Below are 12462 nucleotides of genomic sequence, written 5' to 3'. Positions count from 1 at the left end.
ACAGTAAATAAACATTGTACAGTGAAAACAACATGTGAGACAGGCTGACAATACTTTGAAAGCCATGTTTACTGAACATAGTTGAAAACAGACAGGTAACAATGAACCCTGAAACTGGAAGCAGAGTACTGAGCCTTGAGACCCGAGTGACTGGGGCAGATCAGTCTCTCGGATGAATTTCCGTTTCCTCATCTGCAAATCAGCAATAACAACACTTTCCCTAAGCTCCCTTGGGACTGTTGTGAAAATTCAATGACTATGAAAATCCCTTGCTGTATGAAAGTTAAGAAAAAAAAGTATCCAAACAAAAAACTTGCACATTATCAGTAAGTACAAAAACAAGTTGAATTGCATACAGATCTTATAATGTGAGTTTAGATATTTTAAAAATAATAATATACAACCATGTATTGAATAGTTTCTATGTGCCAACTACTATTCTAAAAGCTTTTTATAGGTTATTTTACTTAATCTTACAAGCAACCATTTCAGATAGATGGTATGATTTATGTTATCCAACTCAGAGACATTAAATAACTTGACAAAAGTCATATAGTTGCTAGGTAACAGCAGTGATTTAAATCCAGGTCAACTGGAGAGTAGAGACCAAGCTCTTACACGTATAGTCTCTTCTTAATTAACTATATATGTCTGCCTACCTATCATCTATCTATCTATCTATCTATCTATCTATCTATCTATCTATCTATCTATCTATCTATCTATCTATCTATCTCTATCACCTATCTATATTTTGCTGATCAGACCAGTTAATGTCCTCTGATTTTTTTCTTGTCAGAGCATCTATTGTGGTAAGACTTCTTTATGTCTTTTCTAATTTCTTTGAGGTCTGAGACTTTTGGTTATTTTTACCCTCAAAATATAGTTAACGTTTATAATTTACAACAACAAAAAAAAGGAGGATGGCTACATAAATGAGCAAAAATAGTTAATCTGATTTTGGAATGTATCCTGTGCCTATTTTTTCCACACGTAAAGATCAGTTTGCAATCCTGTATTTTGTAGATGATCCTGAAAGCTCTAGAGATAGTCTAGTGTCTAGGTTATCCCCCTGACCCCCCCCCCCCACAGCAACATGATGTGGAGGGGGCTTATTCTAGAAATATTTAAGCTCCTTTGGGGAGCCAGTAGAATGGACGAGAAACTTCAGGGTGACACCTAGACTACTGTCAAACCAAACATAATTTTTTTACAACTGTTTTGATTCACTAAAATCTCTCCCTATTCAGACTCATACTGAATATAAATATTGAAATGACAAAATGAGATGATAAACTGAAAATACTTCAAATTGTATGTCAGGGTAAAACACTACTCATTATTACATATTTACCAATTAGTCAATGATTAACAAACATGTGTGGGAGGGGGTATTTATGCTCATGTAATTTCGTGTGAGAGTCACTGCTGCAAAAGGAATCCCGCCTCTGTCACAGCCATCTGAAGGTCACTTGCTGGTTACCTTCCATAATGAGGGACGTTTGCCTAACCCTAACAGTAACCCCCTAAAAAAATGTTGGTTTATCTCACTGGCTATCCAAATATAAACACTATGTAATTACAAATAAGTCAACTGCTGAGCTGACTGTACTTTAGTTACCGTGTTTCCCTGAAAATAAGACCTAGCCAGACCATCAGCTCTAATGCGTCTTTTGGACCAAAATTAATATAAGACCCGGTCTTATATTAAAATAAGACCCAAAGACCCGGCCTTATTTTAATATAAGACCGGGTATAATATAATATAATATAATATAATATAATATAATATAATATAATATAATACTGGGTCTTATATAAGACCGGCTCTTATATTAATTTTTGCTCCAAAAGACGCATTAGAGCTGATGGTCTGGCTAGGTCTTATTTTCGGGGAAACACGGGAGTCGCAGGCAGTCACCGCTCTCGCTCACGAACGCCTTTTTGTATAACCACACTAAGATCCCCCTTAGATGTGCGTGCTAATAGAGAGGGATAAGGACACAAAGCAGCAACGAGGAATGGGGGAAAAACCAAATGCCCTTTGTCTTTGCGTTAGAACCCACCCAGAAGCACAATCTGCTTTAGATACTGATGCTCCTGGGGGGTGAGCATATGCATAGATGTGTGCGTCCACCATGATCTCCTGCCTCTGTCCTGGCTCTGTGGCTGGAGCTACCTCGGACACAGCCAGCTGAAGTGCAGGATGAATTAACCACTTGCACGGAAGGGTCAGCTCTCTAGTTGTCAATACCAAGTTACACCAAACACCCTTCCTGCCTACAGTGTCACGAGTGTGGTGGACAATATTATATTCACAACACTTTAGGGACCTCCCATCAGGATTCTGCTGGGACAATGAGCAAGAAAGAAACAACCTGTGCTGTGCTCCTCTTGCTCATGTTTCCCCCGTTGGCCCCTGACTGATCCACTCAGACTCCATCCTCTCAGGCAGTCTCAGGACGTGCAGGAGAGCCAGAAAGGAAGCGAAGGACAGAGTGGAGGGGGCCTTCTCCAGGCTTGCACCATACATACCCGCATTTACAACACCCAGTGGTAGCCCTGAGAGCAGAGCCAGCACAGGACAGCTGATCTGGTCACCCTGCTTCAGCCGAGAAACAACAACGTGCTTCACTGAAAGAGCCCAGGTCTGGAGTCTGGCCTGAGTCTGCACCCAGGCACTAACTAGCTGTGCACCTCTGGCAAAGTCGCTCAACCTTCCCGGGACTCAGCTTTCTTACCAGTGTAATGGTGTGTGTGTGTGGGGGGAGGTTCGGGGGCGGGGTGCTGGGGGGGCCTAGGGCTTTCCCACGGCATTTGGGATTTCACGGTGTTGGCAGAGTAAGTGCGTGGCCTTTGGATGCACAGTTGTTGGATCCGTTTTCCTAAATTTCTGGTCAGACACAGACTAGTCACTAGAATGCAGACACAGCTTTGAAGATTTTCTGGAAAGAAGATTGAGCTATCTTTCTAAAGAGATATTTGGAAGAAAAGCCTGAGAGGAGAGGTCGAGAGAGAGGCCTTCGGAGAGAAGGGAGGACGGCTTTGAAAGTAAGTTACTGCCCAAGATCTGAAGGACGGGAAACCTGCTTCACTGAGAAATTGCTGACGGACAGAAACAACCTCTTAGCCCTGTCAAGTAAACTGCCACTGTGGAGAGAAGCAGAATGAAAATAAAAGAAGTTGACACGTGAGCCACTTGAAGGTCTCTGTGAGGCAGAAACATTAACCTCCCCCAAGGGGGCTTAGCTGGGTGATCGTTCACGGAGTAAAGAACCTCGGGCTCGAACATCCAGCAAAACACAGATCAGTGCAGAGTGCAGTCCACCAATTCACTCTGCAAATGACTTTGGAATCAGACCAATTTACTCCCCAACACTGTTCAGAGAACAAGTTGGATCTTCTAAAGAAAGAAAAAGGTAAACAAGCAAGCAAGTAAAAAATAAAACCAAAACATTAAAACCCTCTCAGCTGGCTTTCACTTAGATGGCCAGCAGTAACTATGCGTGCAATAGCTAAGAAAACATATTCACAAACACACTACAATCAAGATTCTCTTATTCAAAGAAATAGTCTTTCATTCAAAGGATAGGAACCTGGTTGGCTTTAACACGAACTATAATCAAAGAGGACTCTTATCTTCATGAAAAGTCATTCCATGGCAGAAAAATAGTGGAAACAATTTTACATACCTCTCTTCCCTGAGGGATTCCAAGAATTTGGAAGCATCGCGGAATGGAAAAATGTCACAGTGTTACAAAGCACTTGAAAAAGAGGTTGTTATAATAGTTCTATATTTCAGCACAGAGTGATATTTAGGAGTTATGATTATCTCTGTTGAATAAAGTCAACTGCATTTTTGTGGATCAGAAAATAAGTAACATTTCCATTTTAATCGTGTTTGGGTACATTATATTTTAACTAGCATTTAGTGATCGTGTGGAGTACATAACATTAATTACATTTAAAATACAAGCAAGTCATTATTTTTATTAGTGCAGGAAAACTAAATGTGATTTTTGTGAAATGGATGGGAATAGTTCACCTGTTTAGGTGACATATACTGCACTTAGATATCCAATCGGAATTTTTTTTTAATTCAAAAAGGTCTAATACTCTGATGATGATGCCTTTTAATAACAGACAAAGACATCGTGTACATATATTTTATCATATAATCATTTTCATTGTAACACAGCAGTAGTACTAGCCTAGAAAAGATCCTCCTGGGAATTCATTTCAAATTATTGAAGCAGCTGTTTCTTCAGTTTAAAATAAAATATCCATAACAACTTCACACATGACAGATGCAAGGTAAGAACTAGATTCCACAGTGTGAGCTAAAAGCAGATGTTTTGAATGATCATATTTATAACCAGATACAATAAATCTTAGTTACCTATAGTAAGGTTTCATGAATACACTTTTCCCAAAATTTCTTCAAATGTGCTTCATTTGGTTTCTTGTATTTTGGAGAACTAGGCTTCATGGAATATAAATACTATATAAATTCTTATGTATCTGGTCTTTTTTATTATTGCTCATTTCATATGCTTCTTCAAGACTAGAAGCAGTGTTAGGGCATTGAAATTTAATATATTTATTTAATTCCACACATTTCTGCCACTCAGTTCAAAGTCAGAAGACTCTTTCTTTTAAAAAATACCCTCCTGACTCCTAGAAAGACTGACACCTTTAAGTCTCAGAATAAGCAGTTTGCTTGGTGAATGACAACTTATTATCTTTAGTGAACGTCAATATATAATTAGAATTTTTAAAAACTATGAACAATGTGAAAACTTAAAGAAGAGTTTGATGGTAAGAGTGATAGACCAGAGTTATGAATGTCTTCCATTTGATTTTGTTATCTTACAGTGATCACTAGTTTTCCTTTCGCACACTGACTGACTTACATTTCTAAACTAACACAGTTATGGCTTAGTGTGTTAGTTAGTTAGGAACCCAAGTGATCTGGCATCACAAGATGGAGTTCGTGTTCTAGCTTTGCTTCTTTCTGGTTGTACATCTTTAGCAGATACCATGAGCTCCCCCAAGTTCCTGACAGCGTGACTGTTGTCAAGAACAGATATTAAATTATATACATAGACCATTCCTTTGTAATATATAGGAATTGTATTCCCAGGCAATGCACGTATGTTCTCAGTTTTCTATAGGTAAACGGCCAGATGTGTGTCACAGGCTATGGGTAGGCCCCTTCTTTAGTTTTGTTCCTACTATGGCAAAGCGTTATGTGTAGCTTTATATGGCTGTTAAAATAAGTCACAGATTAGCTCAGAGCATCTCTATTAAATCTTACCCTTCCCCTGATGAGAAGGCAATTTCCCTAACAACGACATCGTCAATGACAAAGGCAAGTATAGGAGAAAAACTTCCAGTTGAACTAATGTGAAACCCGTTTGTGAATTATATGTGTGTGTGGGGAGGGGTGGGATGGGGGGGAATAAAGCTTTTAAATTATACAGTGAAAACAAACAAACAAAAAAAAACGAGCCATCACCTCTGCATGATGCTCTTCATTTTGCTGTAGGACTTCTATGCAGAGCTCAGCTAGATGAAGAACATCCTCCAGCTTTCTAGCCGGACTCGCCTGGTTCATGGTCTCTACAGAAAAAACAAATCAGAATACTGTTACCTTAACAATAAAAAGCCAAACATATTTTCAGATGGACTAGGGAGACAAAGGTGTTGAAATAGAATGAGAAAGGATGTTTTTGAGAAATCAGAGATGCAAGAAATACAAACACATACATTCTTAAAAAAAAAAGAACGAAAAGAAAAAAGAAAAGCAAACCAGTTCACCAGACTGCAGAAAATATTTCATCCACAAAGCAATCACAGGGAACGGCAAATGCTCTGCCATTTAATATATAAGAACTAACAGGTGCATCAGCACATTAGATGCTCAGTTTCTGCAACAAGCAAGTTGTACTTCTCCTCAAGGTCAGAGACACAAAGAGAGCAGATACCACAGTCTTTTCCTTCTCTCTGTATTGTATTACCAATACAATGCCATTCTCACCAGATGAGTCATTCCTGGCATTTGCAAAACCCATGCTTTTTTGTTGCTATTTAAATTCCCAGCCTGACATGTCTATAGTTCATGTTGATTTTAAATTCAAGAAGTACAAAGTCACCTAAAACAACTCCGACAGCCTGCAATTAACTGATTTCCTCCCCTCCTTCCCTGCTCACCACCACCTTGCCCTCTCCAACTGGGGAGGAGCGGGGAGGCGTTCTTTGAAGCTGAAGGTTCTTCTAGCATTAAAGCAAAGGGGTCTACAAAGGCCAGGCCGCAATGGGGTTAAGTTCAGCTACTGGAAATTCAATAACACAGAAGGCAAAGTAGTTGATTTCAGAAATGCAACAAACTGGCAGAAATTAGAGGTGCCCTGTGTAACTAAACCGTTTCAACACTGAATGCGAAGCATAGTTTCCAAGAAGGCCATTCAAGATAAACGTCTTCATGGGCTCTCTCTTTGCCCCAGTATGGAAGTTGTAAGGAAGCAAAATCAAATTTTCAAGAAAAGAGCTTTTTATGTGCAACCTAAGGAGACTTTTTTGTTTTGTTTTTGGTCTTCTGCTATAGCTCTTTTCCGTCAATTTCTCCCTAAAACTTCAGCTTTAATTTTGGAGGAGACTCTTCCATTTGCTCTTAAATTTGTTCCCGAGGGATGTACAATAGTGTAGTGGTCACTGCTTATGGTTGGTGCTTGCTCATTAAATATTTATTATAAGTTGACTCTAGGTCACAGTGTGAGGCACATGGGGGTGACCATCCCCCAACCCTGGGACACATCCCACTAAATTCCCCTGTAGGACGGAAAGCCATTGACTGTGATCAAAGAGTGCACTAGTTCGTCAGGAAAACCAGACTGCCCACCACCACATCCCTGAGTGTGCCTACACCATCCTTAGCTGTGGGAAGTAGGAGGGAGTATAAGGTATGTCTCTGATCTTAAACAACTCACACTCCAAAATTGGCTACTGAAAAGGATCGTCAGACATCAACTATCCAACCTTCCATCTGTTTCATGAAAACCTCAACATCCTCAAACAAAGAGGGAGTCGGGAGGCTCGGCACTTTGCCCCACACTCTGCTTCGTTGGGCGCAGCTCCAGCTATCATAGTCTGGACAAGACCTTTAAGAAAACCTTGCAAACAATGTGAAGCAAACGTAGCCATGACACAAGAGATATGAGAAGAGAGTGCGGGCAGCAGGTGAATTTGGGGGGGATCAGCCGGGAGGTAAGAAGGACGGACATGAAGCAAATCCTAAAGAAGTAACAAATGACCTGGGTAAGAAGAGGAGACGTTTCTAGAAAAGTTTGTATTAGATATGTGATACATTTCAGAGGAAGGTGATGGCGATGATGGTGACATACGTTACCATTTATTGAGAGCCAGTTATGTGTCAGGTACAGCAGGAGGAACTGCCCACGTTATCACACTAAGTTTCCTAATAGCTTTAAGTTATTTGTTCTTTTATTCATGTAACTAATAAGATAAGGAAACAAGCTTGGAAGAGATCAAAATGCAATAGATAATAAGTGGGGAAGGTGAGGCCTGAACTTAACGTGGGCTCTTATCATTACTGCCTTGTACTTGCCTGGCTGGGGGATCTGATGGGTGATGAGCCCACGGTCAGACTGTGGAAGGCTCGGAGTACGCCAGTAAGTAGACTGGATAACTATATCCCATGGATAACCTGGGGATAATGGTTCTTAGCAGGGCTTTTGAATGAATTGATTTGAGGAAAGTGTATTTGGTGGTTTTGTAGAACAAAGAAGGTTGGTGAGGTTGTGTGACGTGCATCCTGAGGGTCAGGCCTAGTGATGTGGAGACCTAGGGCAAGACAGCAGTGGGAACAGAAAAGAAGAGCAAGGTGCAGGGATGCTTTGCAGAGAGAAAAGTCCTTGTGAGTGACTAGAAATTGCAGGACACAGAGAGTGACCTTGAGGTTTAGAGACTGCATGGCTCAGAGAAGGATGATGCATGGCTGATGAGACTAGGGAATGGGTCTTCTTCAGTGGGCCATCCCCTGTATTTTAGGACTAATTATCATACACGTATAACAATAATTGTAAAATCTTCATGCACAGGGAGTTAGGATACCTGGATCTTCTGCTTGGAAAATTCCTACTCATTATTCAAGACCCAACCTTAATGCTACCTGAAATGTGGGACCTTCTCCCAGTTCTGGGCCTGAATGTTTTGCTCCTCTCTCTGAGTTCTCTATTACAGGCTTGGGAACTGGGTCTCCATATCTTTTACTCACAATATCCTGAACAGGTTTTGAACCATGAAAGGTACTTAAGGAATGTTCACTGAGAATGTAGTGTTGTAATTTTTGACGAAAAGCATGTTAAAAATAAGATCAATACCCCGATGATTTCACTTAACTTTGTGTCGGATTACAAACAGCTCCAATGTCACTAACACACCAAGCGTGGACTAGACAGTAAGTCCACAATAAAATTCAGCTGTAGTCTGAGAAAACTGCTCAAATAACTGATGAATGCTGCATACTTAAATTATTAAAGAAAGACATTTTTTGGAAAAGAGTTTTCAAAATAATTTTTAACTCTCAAGAGCCTATCACTTATATTCTTGAATTTCTCCATCTTTAAATTGAGGGTGTTGATTTAAATTGAGGATTCTTAAGCCAGGGACACAGGAAGAAGTTTTAGGGGGTCCTGGAATGCCTTAAAATGATATGCTAATTTTTGTGTACAGAGGCATTTTTGGAGAGAGAAGGATTATAACTTTCAGATTCTCAAAGTAGTTCATAAACCAAAGAAATTATCAGTGAACTGTATAATCTCTAAGATTCCTTCTAGCTGAGAGATTCTATGCTTTCTATAAATGTGGGCTTTATCTATATTGGACTGTATTATTTCAACGTATTTATATATGTTTGTATCATGTGTTTTTCATAAAGAAAGGAAAAGGCAACAAAATTTGTTTTATCACAGAAGAGAAACTTATTTTTCCTACATACGTTAGAAGGTTATTACTGAATCCTCACAACCATTCTATAAATTAGGGAATCGTGACCCTCATTTCCAGATTAGGAAAAAGACTCTTGGAGCAGTGAGAGAAGATGCTGGCAATACAGATACTGGCTGAGACGGGACGAACTTTTACCTACGATGCTATACAAGCAGCAATGATACAATGACTTGAATTCTTTTTCATTTGCAATTCTCTGGAGTAACACACACACAACTGAGTGTATGAATATATTCAGTAGAAACTTCTGAAGTTGCTGAAAGTGTGAGGAGTTCATAAAGTCTCACATCCTTAGCCACAAGTATGCAATAATGGAAAAGAATCACAGAAACCTCAAAACTTAATTCTGTTTACATAAGATTCTGTCAAAACCAGCTTTTACATTTGACACCACCTCAAGTAAAAACTCTGACAGTACCCTTCGTCCTACTGAAATTTAAAAACAGTCTAAAACATTTTATTCTTCTAGATTAAATTTACTGACAGGATCAAAACCTGGCACTTGAACATAATGGCCACTCTAATACTTTAAATAAACAGCATTTTTATCAAGTACACTATGTATGCCATCTCGGGCTGTCACCCATTTGGTGACAGCCTAGCAGGTTAATGCATTCTACTGGCAGAACTCTGTTAGATAACAGGGTTATCAATAGCTCCACTAAAACTCTGAATGCTGTGAATATTTGAGAATTCCTCCTTAAAATGTTCACTTTCACTCTTTTGGTAGCATTTCCACAGCGTTACAGACGTCTACGTTCTTCAAGATTCACACCAAGTTGCTGATTGTCGTAATACATTTCAAACAGTGACATTTAAAACAAATATGCCCAAAGTAGCAAGTTTTCTTGATGAATTTTAATGCATTTCATTTGGCTATAAGCTTCCTTCATTTTCAAACATTTTTACTTTTCTGTGAAAACACTCCTTGGCTCCTCGAAGCAGCTCCTTTTCCTTATATTTCTACAGTTAGGAAGCGATCTCACTGGAGGCAAGGTAGGGAGGTGGAAAGATGTAAGAAGACAGCCTGACTGTTGTGCTGTAATTCTGCTTTCCAGGACATTCTCCTCTGCTGCCTCCCTTCCTGCCATTTCCTGTCAAAGTCCCTGGTGGTGCACACACAATGACCTCATGGTGACAGTTATAAGAGGACATGGAGAGAAGACCAGTGAGATCCCTTCAATTCCTCTCTCTCCTTATGGGATATGTAGAAACGAGGACTGTGTTTGACCTTAACTTGTAACAGACGGGTTCTATCTGCGCACGCAGCTAAACAAGAAACAAAATTCAAGATGGAGTTGGGTTGAACGGCGATGGACATAATCCCATCACAATATTGCCTTGTCTTCTTTCCCTTGCATCTAGGTCATGATGACCAGCTAGGATGCATCAAAAAATAATTTCTGTATATGTACTCAGATTTCTTGCTTGGTTCTTTCACATCCCCAGATTGTGTGGCCCTGACTTTGATTGAACAACCAGGTACTGCACGTAAGGTGCTGTACTAACAACGAGGGGCTAGAAAACGATGAACAATATTTCCGCTTTCACAGAATATATGTATCTCTCTGCCTAACCAAATTATAAGGTAGACGATAGCTACACATCATCCAATTTTCATCACCATAAGGAAGTTTTGTAGTAAATCTCTGATACAGAGTGAATTGAATGCACTCAGGATGCAAGAACAAAGTTATTAGCTTGCAAGAAATGGAATCAAAGATACGTCACTAGGACGGCTTTAACTCCCTCAGGTATAACAGATGGGATTCTGCAAAATGAAATTATTCTTTTAGTGGGTGTTTGAGTTCAGAAACTTTAGATCAGAGGAAGCTACTAGCAGTCTAACGTTAACGTCTCCTACTTTTTTCCTCCTCCCATTTGAAGAAAAAGAAGTTCCCCTCCTGTTGCTTTTCCCTCCTTCTAAAGAACATAAACCAGAAGAAGCCCTGACATTCAGGAGGTAATTGAGGGGAGGAACTACTAAGACTTAAGAAAGGACTACGGAGATAATTGCACACCCCGGGAAGAAAGAGGGGGAGGAAATGGGAAAATGACCACTATCTAGGGAAAGGGGTTACAGGAAGGCCCACAGTTTGGAAGCAGAAGGGAGATTAGAAACATGAAAGCATTTAACCGGAACATGCTCTGGAGACCCACGCAGAAAGGCTTTGCCTTGAAAGGTTTTAAAGAACAAGTGGGGCCACGGGTACAGCATCTGATTTCCCCTACCTGGACCCCAAAGTTCATCCAGTGGCAAGGACTGCAAGCATCCTCTCTGTGGACTGAATGGATCCCTCCATTTCCTGTCCTCACAACCCACCCAACAAAGTAGATTGCTACCCTCCATCTTGTGCACCCCATAGAAATATAAGGAAATACCACATCCCTCACAACCCCCCCCCCCCACACACACACACACACCGCTAGGGGCACAGAAACACTTTGTTCGAATTAGAAATCAGAAAAGATTCCATCGGAGTGATAGTCTCCATGTCCGATGCCTTCTTCCACTCATCAATCCCTTTGGGCTGGCTCAGGGAATTTTTACTGGCTTTCTAGCCTGTCCTCACTTAAACCTTAATTCTTGTCAGATCTGAGTCAGTTGGAAAATCTAAGTTTTTACTGAAATTTTTGGACCTCTCCACCAGCAACCTGTGCTAAGCAACACAGTGCCAGAGCCTAACACAGGTAGGCAGCTGGGCGTCCCAATCCGGGCCAGATGGCAACAGTCATGGGCCTTTTCATCCCAAGATGGAAGGGGGTAGGAGATCAAATACTTCCTTTGCCATTAAACAAAAACACCCCTCCCCTCCAAACCTGTCTGCTACTTTCTTTAGAGCTTGTCTCTAGATGAGATGATTCTGGGGGGGTGGGGAACTCTCTCACTTAGTCCCCTAGAGGGAACAGTATATAACTTTCTGGTTAATAAGACGGCCTCAGAATCTAGGGGAGAGGTAGTTTCTAAAATTAAACCCCGCTTCCCCAACTCGTTAGGGTCAATCTAATTATATTTATCCAATATCTGACCCCCAAGACCTGACCTAGGCAGCTAATGCAAGAGAATGGTGTCTCATTGACTCCCTCTCCTAGTTTGTCTGTCTGCAACCTACATGCTATTATGGTTCTATGAATGTTGGAATTCATATTGCTGTGATCAATAAATGGAGTATCTTCCATATAGATCTGTGGCCCTCACAATCACCTAGAGAGCCTGTTAAAACACACATTGCTTAGCACCAGTCCCAGTTTTATATTTAGTAGGTCCTGTGTGTGGGGCCCAAGAATTCCCATTTCTAACAAGTTCCCAGGAAATGCGGGTCTGGGAAGTATACTGTGAGAACGCCTAATGTTTATGAAAAACAAAGGTGACCTGTTTAAACTAGATTATTTTCTCTTTTACCTAAAATCCAGCTACATCTTTATAGAAAG

The 12462-nt window shown here is 40.4% G+C and overlaps 1 protein-coding gene across 2 annotated transcripts in view; it reads right to left on the bottom strand.

Annotated features, from left to right (window-relative positions):
* CADPS2 (calcium dependent secretion activator 2) overlaps positions 1 to 12462 on the bottom strand; it is a 471665-nt gene that overhangs the window by 82336 nt on the left and 376867 nt on the right. For both annotated transcript variants that reach the window (XM_074315663.1, XM_074315664.1), the window contains one exon: positions 5519 to 5622. In XM_074315663.1, coding sequence (XP_074171764.1) covers positions 5519 to 5622 — 104 coding nt within the window. The remainder of the gene's footprint in view (positions 1 to 5518; positions 5623 to 12462) is intronic.

This window comes from Rhinolophus sinicus, linkage group LG11 (assembly GCF_036562045.2).
Source record: "Rhinolophus sinicus isolate RSC01 linkage group LG11, ASM3656204v1, whole genome shotgun sequence".
In the NCBI taxonomy this organism is placed as follows: Eukaryota; Metazoa; Chordata; class Mammalia; order Chiroptera; family Rhinolophidae; genus Rhinolophus; species Rhinolophus sinicus.
Note: the sequence above shows the minus strand (reverse complement) of the source record. Positions and strands in the feature narration are given on the sequence as shown.